The 18128-nt window shown below is 34.1% G+C and overlaps 1 protein-coding gene across 6 annotated transcripts in view; it reads right to left on the bottom strand.

The window, feature by feature from the left end:
- AKAP9 (A-kinase anchoring protein 9) overlaps positions 1-18128 on the bottom strand; it is a 105292-nt gene that overhangs the window by 14797 nt on the left and 72367 nt on the right. For 5 of the 6 annotated variants that reach the window (XM_058833683.1, XM_058833681.1, XM_058833684.1 and 2 more), the window contains 14 exons: positions 16371-16583; positions 15122-15160; positions 13690-13922; positions 12944-13063; positions 9712-9888; positions 9498-9602; positions 8932-9084; positions 8499-8678; positions 4533-5621; positions 3365-3505; positions 2482-2967; positions 2000-2063; positions 1173-1291; positions 214-405 (listed from right to left, as the gene is read on the bottom strand). In XM_058833683.1, coding sequence (XP_058689666.1) covers positions 214-405; positions 1173-1291; positions 2000-2063; positions 2482-2967; positions 3365-3505; positions 4533-5621; positions 8499-8678; positions 8932-9084; positions 9498-9602; positions 9712-9888; positions 12944-13063; positions 13690-13922; positions 15122-15160; positions 16371-16583 — 3311 coding nt within the window. The remainder of the gene's footprint in view (positions 1-213; positions 406-1172; positions 1292-1999; positions 2064-2481; positions 2968-3364; positions 3506-4532; positions 5622-8498; positions 8679-8931; positions 9085-9497; positions 9603-9711; positions 9889-12943; positions 13064-13689; positions 13923-15121; positions 15161-16370; positions 16584-18128) is intronic. The other variant, XM_058833682.1, reaches the window with a different exon arrangement.

Below are 18128 nucleotides of genomic sequence, written 5' to 3'. Positions count from 1 at the left end.
AAAGGTGGACCTATACAGTCAGAAGTTATCAATGCACAGAACAAATATAAGCTGTAATAACATGAAGTACAATATGGAGTTTTATAGCAGGTTTTAAAATATTTTGCCTTGTAACAGAATATTTAAGCACTTAAACCTGAACAATGAATGTGTCTTAGAAGGTCATAATAAATTATTTTTTATTCAGATAGAATCTTACAATATTATTTATACCTCAGCCTCTCTATGAACTTGCATTTTTGCAACTAGGTCTTTCAAAGATGAGATGGTGCTTAGGAAAGCTTTTCTTTCTTCTAGCCAGGATTCTGGCTCTTGCTTATGCAGTGACACATCTTTTTCACTATATGGAAATTCAGTGAGAGACAGCACCTGTATGCCTTCATGATGCACTGCTCTCAGCAAACCCTACAATAAAAGTGAAAAGAAATCAGTAATGCCAGCAATAACAACATATAATAATAACAACAATAATAATTGCAATCTTATTTCATATTTATTGGAAAACTGGAACTTCGAATTTGATCAGGATAAGGAAACTATGCTTCATCATATCAAGGACAGAAGTGTCACCCTTTATAAGTGTCAGACAGAAATTTATTAAATAGTTGTATTTTTCCTCAGTTTCAAATAAAATTTTCCAGTGTACATCTGTCAAATAAATTTTTTATTTTTAAAATAGCTACTAATAGAAACTGACGTTTTAAAAATGGTCCTGGGAAGCTTCCAGGTGAGCTTTGCCATTAACTTTCTGAAATTATTATGAAGCTAAGGCTTTGTCACAAAATAGTTTTTTAAAAATGTAATTAAAGCATGATACTCTTACTGCTTATAATAAACACATTTGCTTTCATAACATAGCTATAAAAACAGAATCTATAAAATTGTGTAATATATGATCATGACATTATTGTTAATACAACAAAATTGCAATAAATTATAACAATAGTTTTATTTATCATAATCATAACTGAGAACAAGCCTACAGATATAAAACTCATATTTAGCCTAATTTAAAATGCAAAAATGCATATTGCTGTTAGAAAATGTATTAAAATAGTCAACACTAAAACTTATCGAAATGGCTCTGCTATCAATGATCAAGCAGAAGCTAATCTCAACTTTTGGTAGTATCACTCTTGCTACTTAAAAAATAAACATTGAGTCTATTTTACCTTAATTTTTTTTGGAAGTAAATCTGTTGAAGTTTCACCTTCATCTATTCCTTCAGATACCGTGTCAGATCCCTGGGTCTGAGCAAGATATGTTCCTTGACTCCAGTCTGAACCAGAGTCTAAAATAAAAGGAGAGAAAAACATGAAAGCTGGATTACTGTGAAGCTTTGAAGAACAGGCATCAAAAAAGTATTTTTCATCTGTTGTTTTAACAGGTAGTTGCATGTCACTAAGGGTTCATTTTAAGCCTGGAGACTGTTTCATAGTTTTTCAGTTTCAAAGAAGTGACAGCAAAACAAAACTGAAAAATAAAACAACCAAACTTAAAAAAATCCTAGTTTAGTTTTACAAGACAAACAACTACTTGCATAAACCCTTCTGCCAAATGACCCACTCTTAATATGCTTAGCCTTGCCTATGAAAAGGATCACCCTAATAATTTTATTACATTTGGTGAAGTCAATACCTGTCATCATCTCCCACTGCTAGGGAGCTGTAGTTTTAAACACTATCAGGAGATGATGAAGCTACGTTGAAGAGATAATGTAATAGCTAAGGAGGATATAGAAACTCTAATTGAAAGGAAAATAATTAGCAGCTGATGCCTCAACTAAAACCCATCTCTGCTACAGACATTTTCTTTTTGTACCAAATTAAGAGACATGGCATGCCCAGAACCTTTTACTGGTGCAACAGGCTTCTGCTTCAATCTGGGTAGTAGCTGCTTGGACTTCTTCGAACACAAACTATTTAACGGTAAACTTAGTATCAAAAAAGCAGATTTAATTTACAACACTGTTTGAAATCTGAAAGAAGAAATTTCTTACCACTAGAACCTCCATCTCTAGCTTGACATGGTGGAGAACGTGCTATTCCAGAAACTGTGATTCTCTGTATTTAGAAAAGAAAACAATCAAGTCTTTAACCCCTCACCCACTCTCAGTAAGGGAGAAACTTTTAAGGAGCAGGAAATAATGTGAACCTCTTTGTTCCACCTCCCCTGCAACCAAAGTAATAAAACTGAATATGAGAGAGATGTCATTCCACAGGATGACCTACATTTCACAGAACAGGGCAGGTTCAAGGCAGAAGCACAAGGAGATACCTGATAGTTGAGCATACTTGCAAACTTAAATGCTGAGAAAGGGGTTCACAATCTGTCCCAGGGCCATAGAAACATTAGAACACTTAGAAGTTTTTTATTGAGCATGTGCTGGTCCACACTTTACAGATATTAAATGGGAATTTCTGTAGCAAGAGCAAAAGCTTTAACCAAAGTATTTCAGTAATTATAAAATAAAATACATACTTCTTTGGTTTTTAGAGTTTCTATGACTTCCTTTAAAGCATTACATTCTTCAGTCAATACTTGTACTGCAACAAACTTCTCTCTCTTTAATGCTTCAGATTCAGAGATATGCCTTGTCTCCATGTCCATGATTTCAGCAGCATGGAGTTCCTGCATTTGGTCAATTTTTTCAGTAAATTCTCTTACAATCTCTGCAATCTCTTCTGAAGAGCATCCATTCTGCAAATCAGTTTGAATTTCTGCATTTTTAATAAGGACTGGTGAGATTTCCACAGTCTTGTCTGTTTGCGATGAGGAGATGTTTCCAGTTAGAGTAGACTCACTGGCTGACAAATCACATGATATTTCTACATCCTTCTTGCTTTCAGTTTTCACCATTTCTTTGTCCTTTCTCAGGTAAATTGCAAGCTTCTCTTCTGCTTGAACCAGGTTCTCTTTGACTTTGCACAGGTCTTCCTGAAGATGTATAAGACTTGCCTCTTTTACCTGTAAATATGGAGAATCTCAACTGCAATACTTCCAAATACTTAAAATAGCTAAAATACAAGCAACCCTCTAAACCATTACAGATCAGTTTAGTTCTATTTTAAAGCAGTTATGACACATGGTAACAAATATTATCTCCTAAGAAATTCAGCTCTAGATTCACTGTTGCACTGCAGTAAAAGTATGTACTTTGGCAATTTTATCTAAAGCATCAGCTCTGTTCCACTCACAGTAGGCAACGAGTGGCTGTTTGTCTGGGTAGTATTCTCAGTAAAAGATTAAAAAATCCCAAACTATATCCAAACTATAATAATCCAAACTATGGCATGCATATTTGAACAGTAAGTCCTGAACAACTATTTGATTTAAATACAATATGGAACACTCTGGCTCTTACTGCTAGTTCTTGCTTAAGTTTTTCTGCCTTTTCTCTGTAACTGCTCAGTTCTTCCTTAGCAGCAGCTGCCTCTTCTTTCACTTGTTCAAGTTCAGTAATAAGCACTTTTTCTTTTTGACTTCCCATGAGCAGTGCTTCTACCTATATGGCAACAAAAAAAATGGGAAAATGGTAAAGAATCAAGTTTTAACAGCACTGATCACTTTCACACCAACTTACAAAGTGAAAAGACCAAAGAGGAAAACAAATTTATGTTATTTGGGTTAATAATGTTGGTTAGATTCAAAGGAAAAAAACTAAGACCATGGAAGAAAAGACTATCTTACAGTTTACTGAACTGCAAGCATAAATTGGATACACCACACAGAAAGCACAGGCAGGAAGGTCAACAGAGACTAGGAAATTAGGTATTTAACTATTTAACTTATATGACATTTATGACATTCATCAAATTTCTATTTGGATGAAAGATCTTAGAACCTTTTCTTGTCCAGTACTGGGTTCCGTGATTGCCAAAATTCTCACATTCAGAGACATCAAGTCCATTTTTGGACTATTAAACATAGTCAATTTGGACTGACGGTTCTAAATTAGAGGCAATAATAATAGTGCATGCAATAGTGGTTATTAGTGCATGGAAATCTGGACAAATAAATACTGAAAAAGCTACTGAAGGGAAATAGCTTTGGATTTGAGATGGGAAAACAAGAAAACATAAATTAAGATCAAAACATATATAAATAAACAACCTCCATCCCAAAACCACCTGTATAGACAAATTGGTATCACTTCCCTTACCATTCTGAATCCTCTCTTAGACAATTTTTATCATTTTAATTTTTATACCTCCACCTCTACATCCACACCATGCATAAGTGTACTACATTCCATTCTATGTCAAGTCAAATTAAGAACAAGAAATTATATGTCCAAAATTCAAAACCACCTTACAATCATGAAAATGCATAATGGAAACTGATAGTGTGGTTCCCCTAAAATAATATCCTTCTGTTCTTTGTAATTGTAGGAATAATACAGAAATGAAAGTGCTACATAGAGAAGAACATTCCTATAGTTATTCTCATTAAGAACTATTTTATTCGTTATACTTTATATAATCTAACAGGTTTTAGTGAAAACAAGACAAAAGAAAATGGTGTCTATTTACCTGATATGTCTGCATTTCTTCTTGCTTAATGTATTTCTGAATCTCTCCTTTATGTTTCTCCTTAACCTCTTCTAGCAATTGCTGAAGCTCTAAGAACCTCTCTTCTTTCACTGTAGCTTCCTTTTGTGCAACTTTCACATTTTCTTTTTCTAGCTCCAAGCTACGATTTACCATTGCCAGTTGGGTTTCCATCTCATTAAGCCTCTGTGTTAAGAGTGATAATTTTGATTCTGCCTCATTTTCAGTCCTATCACTCAAACCCTCTGTTTGGGCATTCTTGCTTGCTTCATCCATGCACTTTGAAGCTTCCTGAATTTCCTGCATGAATCTTCTCTGCTCTTGAACTGCATTTAGCTGAACCTGACTCACAAGAGCAGCAGCAACTTTCTCCATTAGTGTTTTTTCCAGTTCTAATATCCTCTTTTTAAGTGTTTCTTTTTCAACTTTGCTTTCCTCTTTCATGTCTTTTATTTCAGTGTAGCACTGGCACAGTTCTGAATCTTTTTGTTTAATGCATGCCTGAAGTTGCTGCAGTTGTATTTCCATCTTGCTAATGGTGACTTTTGCATTCTCATCTGAAGTCCTAAGCTGGGACTGATCTGGCAAGTCTACCTCCTGACATAAGCCTCCTTCCATTTGTTCAGTTTTTCCATTGCTCCTGTCTTCTGGTTTTGACTTATCACCTTGGACCAGTGCACACTTATATTTCTCTGTTATTTTTTCATGCTCTTTTTTTAACATACTTATTTCTTGCTTTAATTGGCTCATTTTTAACTTTGTTTCCTCAAGCTCATTCTTTGTTTGAGACGCCTCTGCATTTATGTTTTCTACTTGCTTTTCCAAAGCTGCTTTTTCTGCCAGAACTGCTTCAAGTATGTGTTTTGGACTGTCAGCCTCTTCTTGAAAACCAGCAACGTCTGTTGGTATCTTTTGTTCAATAATTGCTAGCTCCTGCTGAAGCTTATCAATTACATCATTCAACTGCTCTATTTCCTCATCATTTTTTTTCTTCACACATTCTTGATCACTTTTCAGGCATTCTATCTGGGCTTCAAGCTCCCGTATATGTTCATTTTGCTCTTCAATAACCTGGGGAAAAAAAGCCAAACAAAACCACCAAGGTCATGTTTGTCCTGAACTTCACAGAAACAGTTTAATCGAACATTGAAAGATCTTATAAAAGGAAGTGCTCAATGAATTTCTTAATGTGATGTCTCTTCTATGGCTTTAATGAGAATTTAGACATCTTCAAACAGGACTGAGAAAGTAGCCCATAACTTTAAAGAGCTGAAAAATAGGTATTAAAACATAAGATGAAATAAAAGCATTTGTAACATCCACAGAGCTAGGGAACACTGAACTTTAAGTTCTCATGATACTTGCTTATGTAAGACACACTCAATTTAGATGAGTATGTATTTTAAATACAAATAGGCCTTTTATTAATTGTGTTCAAAAATACAAATATAACATGCATTTTAATCTGAGACCACAGAAAACACCTATCAGTTGACTGTGACGTTTTCTGTCACAATTCAAAATATGTGTTGTTTATGTGTGCATGCACACGTGTATGCAGATGTGCACACAAACACGCAGAGCAAGTAGTACACACAGACTCAGAGCACAATAATTTCTTATTCAAAATAAAAAGAGACAAAGTTATAGAAGTATTTATTTTATAATGCATATGACTATCCAAATAAAAATCAGAGACTCATGAAAACGTGAGGAAAGTAAGAATAATATTTTCCTAGATTACTTCTAAAGACACTTTAAATTACAGTTGTGTAAGGGGATTAAAGTTCCAAGAAATTTATAAAATTATGTAACTGATCAAATATGAAGGTGATGATTTTATGATGTAGAAAAGAGAAGTCAACTTATATTGGCTTCTAATAAATGTGCAGAAACAAAAAATGGAATGACTGGTGTTGATGAACTCTAAATTCAATAAACAAAAAAGTTTCAGCAAAAGGAATAAAAATTTCTAAAAAAACTTGTTAAATTGCAGTGGAAGCAAATTTCAATTGAGTATAGAAGAATGACAAACAATTTGTCTTTGCAAAGATAAAATAAAGACAGACAAGATTATTAGCAGTAAGGCTAAGAAACAAAATGGATTTTTTTTAAGTGAACAGTGCTTCTATGGTGGAAATGCAGAAGGCAGAAGAATATATGTCAAAAATATTCAGAGAAAACATATAATAAAGTAAAATCAGTTATGGTATCTGAAATAGGTAAGAACTCTAATGAGTCTTCTTGAATATGAAAAAAACATGCAGAAAAGATGAAAGATGACGAAATTCATTACACAAATAGCCATGTTTTTTCCTTTATCACTTAATACTTCACAATGCTTAGTTAGTTAAGTAGAATAGTAAGATGACGTTGTAGTAAGTATAATATGTACAAAACTAAATGTGACTGTATAAATTAGAAAGGCTGGTTTGCTAACCAAGAACTTAATTTTAAAAATCCACAGCCTCAAAAATACTAAATAAAATCTGAACAAGTCATAAAACCATAAAATGATTTGGGTTAGAAGGGACCTTGAAAATCATATATTTTCAACCTCACTGCCACAGGCAGAAGAAAGCACAGTGATCCTGGTGATTGCTATCAACTCAGCATAAGAGTTTCTGGAATAAAGGCTCACAAAATGCAAATACAGTAATTAAAAGAAAAGTACTTAGTGGGATGAAGATGTCTAAGGGACTTAGAAAAGGGATTAACCTAAGATTAATCTATTAAGATATAATAATGCTCTATAATGAAGCAGAGTAATTATTTAATGTTCTGGAAAATAAAACCAGATACGTCAGAGGATGAAATTAAGAAAATTAAGAAAATTAACCTTCATGTAACAGGAGAAGAACCAATTCATTAAAATGAATTATAACTGAATCCTAGATATTTTTCTCAAGACAAGAACTCTAACTCTATTTCTGGTGTCATCGTATAGAGCAAAAATGTTCTGGATTCTTGAAGTATGTTATTTCCTAAATCCAGTTTCCTAAATCAAATTCAAAGTTTCATCATTATTCACTGAGTTTCCCTATAACTGAATTTTGAACATAAAGACTTAGTAAAATTATCCAGCTCAGTCAGTTTTTTAGTGGATTCAATATGTCCTAGTAGAATGTTAGCCTAAATGTTCAGTCAGCTACCAAGGCATAACAGAAATCCTGTTCTTAATTTGCTTTTGAGTGAAAGGTTATGACTAATAAATGACATTTAAAATAGTCAGAATCCAAAATTCAGCTGCTGAAAATATCAGAGTCTTTTATTTGTATAAAATGAAAGCAAGCCAAAAGAAGATGAAGCTGATAATCAAAAAAGCCACATAACTGAAAAATAACAGAAATCTACAGGTGTTAAAGCTCAGTAAATAAAAGATAAATCTGCTTCTTTCTTCCTCTCTACTTGTAATAAAACACAGCATTTTGTTTGCAGCTCCACGCTTGAAATTGGATAAAAGATGTTGCCAACACTGGTAGGAGAACAAAGCATTCACACAAACTCATGGAGCTCAAAAGTTCAACTGCTAAAAATGCATTAAAACCTAACATGATCCAGCAGATGTCGCTGGAGCGCAACACTGCATGTAAGTCATGCGAGGGAAGATGCTAAAATGAACGTGGAGATTGAATCCGGCCACCTAAATACTATTAAACATTCAGAAGCATTAGAAGAGCAAGGAATAAAGAAGAATTTAAGACAAAAACTCAAGCAGAAGTAAGGGAGAATAATTAAAAAGAGAAGCAAGCAAAAAAACATCTGTCATAAACAAGACTAAAAAGGAAAAAGAGGTTAGGTTTAAAGCATTGCTTGAAACTGAAGCATTTGCATTTTTAAATTAAGGCAGAAATAGAAGATAAGGCAACTGGTGGGGGACAGAGGGTTTTTTTCCTTCAAACTAGCAGCAGAAAGTAGGACTCTGAGAAGGATTTTAGAAGTATGTACCTTGTTGTCAGTTGTGACTTCAAGTTGCTGTTGCAATTTTTCTATTTGTTCATGAAGATGATATATTTCCTGATCCTTTTCTTGCATGATGTGAGCAAGCCTCCCAGCCACTAAATGATGGTCCTTTATGGCAGCATCTTCAGATTTCTGGAGAGCTAGTCCTAGTATTTCCATTTCATCCTGCCAAAAAAACCCCCAAAAGCATGTTAAAGTTGTACTTAGCATTTTCTGCATATTCTTGTGCAAGTATTTCAAGTGTAGGAATTAAAATGCACAAATTTCATGGAATGATAAGTAATCATGAGCTTTTTAATATTTTGGCAAATTGAATGATGGAATGCTTGAGAAAGAGAAAGAATTTGGTGTCTTGGCATTTTCAAAGAACTTATTTCTGTGGAGACTAAATCTTTGGGCTTCTCTGTTACACAGTTACCTTAAATAATTTGTTCTCTTGCTCAAGTTCCTGCAGGTGTGTAGTGGACTCCTTCCGCTGAATTTCTAGCTGCATGTGCAATTGCTGAACTTCTTCATTTTTATTTTCTAGCTCCTCTCGAAACTGCTCCAATTGTTCCTCAAGATTCGTGACCTATGTTTCCAATAAAAGGAGCAGGAAAAAGAGTGGTAGGAAGCCATACTAAAAATTAAATGCTACAAAATTTCCAGTACAATGCCTACCGCAAATGGGTTTGCTACACACAATCAAAAGAATGCGTATTTGGTGACATTCAGAGTCCTTAAACTGAATGGAATTTTAAACACCACTAAAAAAATCAGTTTTTCTTAATTGTTTCTGAATTTTTATTTCAGAAACACTCTTGCAAATCATAAATGTTAACACTGAACAACAACCCTCATGGATCATGGGAGAATTTCAAAAGGATTTGGACTGCTGTCTAACTGTAAAAAATTAATCTGTATAGTTCACTAAGCTCAACAAAAAGCAAAAACTAACAAACCAAAATATAAGTGGAAAGATGGAAATTTTCACAGGCATTTTACCTCCTTTTCCTTTCTGTCCACAGCTTCTCGCTCAGCTTGTAGTTGTACTTCAAGAGGTAACTCTCCCTTTACTATGATGGTACCAAACTGTTTCCTTTCCTCCACCTATAAGCAGAAATAATACTAATAGTTATCAGATTAAAAGAACACACTATTTTGGTCTCAAGAAAACAAAAAAGCAGCAAATCCTCGATAAATTTCAACTAAGCAATACCTTTTGCAAGTGGTCTGCACTGATGATTAAGGCTTGTTCCAGTTCTCTTATCCTGCATTCTAGCTTCTCAATTTCTTCATTTCGTTCTTGTATATCTCTCTGAAGCTGCTCCTTAGAGAGCAAAAGCTCACTGCATTTGTCTGTTTTTTCTTTGAGATGATTTGTTAACTGTTCAACCTGATGACAAGATGGCAAGATTATTATAATGTACTGCAGTGGAAGGGTTTGCTAGCAACAGCAACACCATGCATTTTTGACAGGAAGAAAATATTCCTCTTTTTCTCCCATAACGAAACTCCTACTCTTTAGGTGAAACAGAATGTACAGTCAGAATACTGTGGTACTACATCCAAGAAATACAAACAGCATTATTCCAGAAGTGCTATGTTCAGTGCCATATCACCTACTCTCTAGGTCTGATGTGGTCCTTCTGAAGCCTTCAGACTCTGCAGTCAGTTAAAAGGAAGCAGCATAGTATCCCTATGCAGCTCATGTTAGTATCCCTATGCAGCTCATTTAGCTTTTAACACCTACGGATGGAACGTCTTGACTGTATGGTCAAGATGCTACTTGCCTCAGAGGAAAATCACTGTTCTAAAAATCCATGACAAAATTATTCAAAAGAAGGACCTGATTAGTGACATACAGGAATATCTTAAAACTCACTGAATCTTTAACATTGAAGAGAATAGCTATACTTAAATCACAAAGGACAGGAAGGTTTGTTTTCTTTCTCTGTTCCTTAAATGGGACCAAACAGATGTCATGGATGTAACAAATTCACTTTCTATGGGGGACAAACCATCCAAAACAAACAGTCTGAATCTCAGTAAGTCAGATGCATGTGTCTCAGAAACAACATTTTAAAAGATTAACTAAAGTAGCAGAGATAGTAATATCTATCCATTTCTAGCTGTATCTCAGAAATTATTAATTGAAATTACAGATCAAAAAGATGCATAACAAATCCATTGTATGATGTACAGAGATAAGACTTGAGTAACTGAGCAAGAGACAGGGAAAGTAATCTTTGTCCCACTCAAGAAACTGATTTCAGTATTTACAATTAGGAAGTTACGATGTAGCCAAAAGGTAGAAGACTCAAAGCATTTCAAGAGACAGGAGAGAAGAGGACCAGAACATAAAGCTGACAGGATGGTATTACTGACGTTATCCATCCATGAGTTACATCACAGTCTGAAGTGACCTCAAAAAAGTCCTGAGAGAGAAATGGAAAAATAAAAATCAAGTCTAGAGCAGACTTTATGACAACCCTCCCTGGAATAAGTTGACAAAGCTGAAACAACAGTAAGAAACAAATTTAGTCATCAACTGAAAATGCTCATGGCATTCACTCAAAGCAGAAGAGGATTTTAAAAAATGTCCAACTACAAAAAATAGAACTACTCTCTCAAAAGCATGATAAATAATGAAAATATATATATTTACAAAATATTTCAAGGAACACTGTGACATCAAAAGAGACTATATAGTAAGAATACGTACTGCATTGGATAAGATAAATGTAAATCTTTACTGAAAATCCTGTCTATAATTTCTAGCATATCACATTTAACATCACCTATATTTAAACCATCTCCTACATCTGTGGTGCTTGCAGGGATTATCTTACTGTCTTTCTACCTACTAAAAAATTCTAATTTAAAAACATCAAGTACACATCTCAAAATTTTAATCACAGTTAAAGCTGTCTTTCATTTTACAGCATGCTTTAAATTTCCACTGTAGTATGTCTGCCAGCTTAAGAGTGTACACATATATGTATGTGTATATGTACACATAAATCAGAATGATTTTTACATAGAGGTTCTGAATGAATAGGACAATTTTTATTATGCTATCAAATCCAAACTTTTCTTGGGAGAATTTTTTTTTTTTTTAATGTGAGAATTTTAACCAGGAATTCATATGCTATCCATGCCACAAATAATAAGAACACATGTAACAAAACAAACTGAAAATAAACATCCTGGATTCAGGAAAATTAATTGTGCTAGAGCCTTCCTCCATTTGTGCAAAATACCAGCAGGAGAGGAATGTGCACACTCTTGGCAACAGATATAGAAGGAAATAGATGTAGAACTGCTCTGTAATGTTTTAACACGTACCTGGCTAATTCTAGACAATTCATTGTTCACAGAGGCTGATGACAACCAATCCCATAGTACTGATTGAACAATGTCATATTTCATACAAACCTTTATACTAAAATCTATTTAGAAACCCAATAAAGCACAATTCTAAACCTGTAAATTCCAAATATGTGAGTACTTTGACATGCTCATCTCACATATAGCAATTTATGTCCTATTACTGTCTGTGGTCCTAAAATATATCCTAGAATCATAAAATGGTTTAGGTTAGAAGGGATCCTAAAGGTCACCTAGTTCAAACACACCTTCCACTCTTTCATATAATAAAGAATACTCAATATTGCTAATATTTAAGAATTGAATTACAGCAACTGAACTACTCCAGTAAGACCTTTGATTTGAAAATGACAGTCTAATGCACTAGAGGGCATTTTAATACTGAAAATCAAGCAAGAAAATCATGCAAAAGTATCAGCCTTGATCAAAAAGCAGCAGACAACAAAACCTACAAAAAGTAAAGCGTAATTTAATCGACTAACAGTTCATCAAACAAAACCTGCAAAAGCATTGTAATAGACAGTATTTGCACTTTTTGATTTTACTGAGTCTAAGTGTTTTCTGTGATTCCCTTGAGCTACAGTCACTACACTTGTTTCAGTGCCAACAGACTTTCACTGGGGAAGTTCAGGTGCACACACACAGAGTGCTACAACATCTCAGGTGTTAAACCTCAGTAAGTCGATTCCCTCAGTGGTGTACCTGTGCTATAAAAAGGATGTCAAAAAAAACCATAAGAACATGTAAAATTGCTAAAATAGTCTTGAATGTTTCCAGGAACTTCTGAGAACAGTGGATTTTCTAAGACAAATTATAGGACGGAGCCTTATTGAAAGTCAAGAAGTTTATGTATGTCTGCTACCAAAACCAAACAGCCTAACAAAACCCCCAAAACACAGTTCCACCACTTTCCTGCAAAACATTCAATCTCAGGGCACTTACTTTCCTGGCTTGCATATGGATGCAGAGTCGGTACACCATAAAATAGTTTCATTATAATATCTTAACAGCAGTCAACTTGTCACTTATATTCACTGAGTACAAGTAATAAAATGTGTTACCTCTCTGGTTTGATGTTCATTGACAGGCTGAATCCTTTGTGGAACCTTAAGCTGCTGTTCCAGCTTCTGTATCTCTTGCTGGAATACATCTCTCTCATGCTCTCGGTCAATTGCTTGCTCCTGAAAGTTAAGAAATTATCTGGATGCACCATTTGATTTAAAAACTATCCAAGTTAAGTGCCACCACTTCTAACTTGCATTAATATGAGGCTGTTAACAGGAATGTCAGTATTTATAAGGTAGCAGAACCTACTGGAGATACCATTGACATCTTTATCATTTGCGGCAATAGATTTCATATTTTTAATCAAAAAATCAGCACAGCAGAGACATGTCAAGTAATTTTTTACCAAATGACATGTTTGTTTCTTCTGTTCCAGGTATACCACACAAATGACAGTAACCAAATATTTTATGATTTCTTCCCTACTTTTTATCTTTGATAAATGTAGAATAAATAGAAACTCAAAATAGAAATTAACTATGGGTAAATATTACAAAAACCCAACAGAAAAAAAGAACTATATATTGCTTGAAATACAGAGCAAGCATTTTCAATTAATTTTCAACTTTTAAAATTTTATTAAATTCTTGGAATATTAAACTGGAACCAACAACACTGCCTTTGTTTGCTACCATCTGCCTATGTTTGCTCAAAATCTGAAAAAAATTAGCATTTGTCCCTGAGCCAAACTTCAGCAGCAGTACTCCCCACCTTCAGGATATCTGCCTTTTACCATACTTACATCTAAAAATTTTCGTGTTTTCTCCAGCTGCTTCTCCAAGGCCTGGTTTTGCTGCCTTAGGTCCATTAGTTCTGCATTTTTTTCTTGTTCTAGCTCTATGAAACGATTGACCTGCTCTTCCAAGTCAATTTCCAAGACTTTAACTTGTTTCTGAAGGTCATCATACTCTTTTTCAGCTTGACGTTGTACTTCAATTTTTTCCTTCATTAGCTTTTCTGTTTCCTCCAGTAGTTCTGAGTATAATAAAATCACTTCTTTTAGATGTGAATAGTAAGCAATGTTATGAAGCAAAACCACTCCCCAAGGTATCCATGCTGTAATCTGCAGAAGGATGTGAACTGGCTTGGGTTTTTACTATTTTTCTTTTTTTGAAAATATATTTTCTTCTGAGAAATAATCATGATAGTGACTGAAGCAAATTTGTATTAAAATTACTATCCTTTAGGTAGTCTTCAAAGGACTGTTACTGAAGTTGTATCAGATCATTTCCCTGCTTAAGTTTCGCATCAATTAAAAGGCCTTTGTACAATTGAAAAATTGAAAAAAGAAAATGCATGGGGTCAAACCACATCTAGAGTCAGCACAGGAGATAAAAGTGATGCACAGAAAACCCAACCCTCTTCTCATCCCCATAGCCAGTAAAATCAATCCACTCCCAAACTTCATTATTTAATGTGATATGTATAAATTGAGGGAAATAACTGAAAGACTCAGCGAAGTTGCTGGGCAGGCAGAGAGGAAAATTACTGACCTGCAAATGGAGCTTGCAAAATCAGTGACTGCATGAATGCCCAATTTTGAGTCATTATGAAAAAGCCAGCAAGCACATATACAGGAAAGCCCCAAACCACTCTAAGACTCTTAAGCCACAGCCCACTGAAATGCCTATTAAATAACCGTACGAACCCCTTGAGGTAAAACCCAAGCGACAAAGTGCACTTACTTTTGGAGAACCTTAAAAACAGGATTGATATTTATAGACAGAAACAATAAAATTTACTTTCACTAGAGAAGAAAGATCCTTCAGGCACCATCATCTTACATCATATTTAACCAATTCTCATTTCTAGGTAACCATTATATACCAATATAATAAGATGTTTAATTATCACAGTGTATCACTCAGCTGTATTTAGAAATAAAAAGAAATAAAAGACTACAAAAATATCTCTCAAATACCATCTAAGTAACTGTAATTCATAGGTGAATAAGATGATGGTTATTGATGAATTTGCTCATTATGTTTAGAAATTATAAGAAATGTTGTTAGCAAAATGTAGAACTGAGTATGAAAAACAACATCAAAGCTGCAGGCCAGTAAGAATTACAAGTAACATCAGTAAGCCAAAAGCCCAATAATCCTGATTAACAATGTCAGTACGTGTAAGTCTTCCACCCAGTTACAGATTGGCCATGCAACATACAAACACACCTGCTTGGGAAGCTGCATCGATTGCAGCATCTACTAAGCCTAGGAGAATAGAGAGAGAGAAAACAAAAAAAAGAAGCAAAGTAATTCACATGCCAGCTATAGTTTTCTTGTGGTGCAACAATGTAAGAGAAAATGAAGCCAAAGATAGATGTGGCATTTAATGACAAAGTTGTTGAGATAACTTAGGGAATGTGACAAGTTATTCTGGTATGCATGATATAAGTACCTACTCATATTTATAGAATTGCTTATCCTTACAGCTCTTAAACATGAAAATAACTTTTAATATATTTAGAAGCCTGAACCATACAAAAATTAACTAAAGTAGCATCATAGACAAGGATCTTCTTTATTACAGTGTAAGAAGCAGCAGATTGTTCTTAAAATTTTGTTGTTACAGAAAATTGCAGGAAATTGCAGATACACAAGATGTGCAATCTCTAAAAATGGCAACATTATAAATTGGAATAAATGTCTAGAAATTAAATAAAACAGTAACTTTATCCTGCTATTTACAGTGTAAGCACTGCAATCCTTGAAAGATCAGTATTTCTTAAAACACTAGTGTTCTAATTTTCTTCCCCTCTCAAACATGAAATATTAATTTCAGTTACTGGTTTAAGGAAGAATTAAAAGACACATTTACTTCATGAGGGTAAATGCTTTTTTTTGAGTAAGCAGTTAGTTAGATTACATTGACATGGCATATATCTGAAATTTTCACCATCAGGGCTGAAAGTTTTCATTATTGGTAGATAAAAGGCTTTCCTTATCATGCAACTGTTGTGCTATTCTTCCCTGAAAGAGGAATTTATTAGAAAAGTTTATCTTCTGTGATTTAAATAAATACAGTCATCACATGTAATGCAGTCATGTTCTGGTAGGTATGCTTCCTAGTCTGTCTTTAAATCTGTTTGGAAAGTATTTAGACGTATTTTTACCCATTGTTGCTATTCTATCTCCAGTGTTGATCTATATAAAAGCAGATTTTTGCAGATAAAGCTTTTTCTGGCTTAAAGAACAACTGTAACTTCTCAATACTTATAAAAATTCAGTCACCTCCTGTTGAAAAATCAAGGAAAGTTCTCATGCTAACATTAGGCAATAGGTGTGAAAATATCACAGGTGGCCCTTTCACATTTTTATTAACAATCACAAATGCAATGGGGAGAAGCCTTTGCCAAGACTAGTTATTATTTTATTTGGAAGTATAAGCAAATCTCATAGAAAGATTGTGATGAATACATACGCTGCTCTACTGGCCCCGCCTCTGCTCTCATGGCGTCCTTCTGTCTGGAGAGTAATTCCTTTTCTTCCTGGACCTGCTGCTGTTCAGCCTCTAACTCCTGCAATTTGTTACCTGTACACAGCAGCTCTTGCTCTAGATGGTCAATTACATCTATTTTTTCCTGGAGTTGTTTTTCCAGAAACGCTTTCTCATCTGCATAACCATCAATGAGGCCTGTAAAACATCAGTTTGGAGGCAGATTTAATAGACAATCAAAATCAATTTTTTTCTTGTTGAAGTCACTATTGTATTCTGACAGGCATGCACATGTATGTTAGATGCTCAACACCTGACAATTTCTACTCCTGTCCTTGCTATCCTTTCATGATGGACAAATTACAGGCAAGATACCAGAACACCAAATATAGCTCTCAAGTTTTACTCAGTACAAAACCTCTGGAGCAAAGAGGAACTCCAAAGCTAAGGAAAAAATATGTATGTAATAAACACAGGAGAAATACGAAATATAAATAAATTCAGTATAAATTACTATAAGTCCAGTCTTGAGTCAGTATTAAAATGGATATTACCCTACCCTGAGAACGTAGAATAAAAGTATTTTCATTTGTTAACCATGTAGACCCATCTTTTTTTCCCCAGATTTGAATTCACAGAGAACACACACATATAGGACTGGATATTGAAACAGAAAATACTGAATGAGTAACATAATTTGTAACATTTCAAAACTTTGAAACAATACAAACTCCAGTGGTTATTCCCACCATATCAGATGCTGTTCACAATGAATACTTAACAGATTTGAAGTTGAGAGGGCATTCCCAGGTTAAATAGAATGCACACTCCCATATAAAAGTTACGAAGTCTGCTAAAATCACACATTGTGGTATTTACCTCTGCCAGTTTTTTTGGTTTTTTTTTTTTTTTGAGATGTAATGAAAATTGTCAGAGTTCAGTGAACAAATTTACATTAGCTTTTCTATCACATCAGATAAGTCATATCTGACACCAGTAAAACACGAGAGGTTTGAAAATGTCTCAGCTGCAGCAGTTTTTGTGATAAGAAAGAAATGATCACAAATGACACATTTAATCTCAAGAGAAGACAGAGTACCATCAGATGTATAATGAACTAAGACATTGTTCTGCATATCTACCTAAGGAATTCGATAAAAGAATGTAGTTTGTCAGAGTATGCTCACAACTCGGTTCAATGGGCAGAAATCAAATAGAGACTTCTATGACATCTTTGTTTTGTTATACCAACATCAACAAAAAAGGTGCAAGACATTTAAAAATGCATTCATTTCAAATGCACCTAACTTACAACTGTGCAATGTATTTATCAAGGGCTAAAACTAACATCTAATTCTGTCTCTTATATTCTAGAACTGTTCATGAACAAAATCAACACAGCTATTTTGTCCTAATATATGGAATTTTTACTTTATTATTGAAGATTTCTGAATAAAATTTTTATCAAGACAAAATATATTCCTCCAAAGAAAGCAGCAACATATAGCTGCCTACATTCTGAAATAGAATATAAATTCCCAGGTCATTTATATCTTGTGGAAGAGTTCTTCATATTTTTGCATGTTAAGATGTGTTCCAAACAATCTTTTTTCACTCTTAATTTAATCTTTAAAAAAAAGAAGAAACAAAAAGTAGCAATGTGTATTTCAGATTTTAATCTATTCCCCCTGAAATAAATTTTCATCCTTTCTGGATTTGCTAAAGCTACTGAAATGTTGCAGC

The sequence above is a fragment of the Poecile atricapillus genome, chromosome 2, assembly GCF_030490865.1.
Source record: "Poecile atricapillus isolate bPoeAtr1 chromosome 2, bPoeAtr1.hap1, whole genome shotgun sequence".
Taxonomy (NCBI): domain Eukaryota; kingdom Metazoa; phylum Chordata; class Aves; order Passeriformes; family Paridae; genus Poecile; species Poecile atricapillus.
This window is presented reverse-complemented; position numbering and strand designations above follow the sequence as displayed.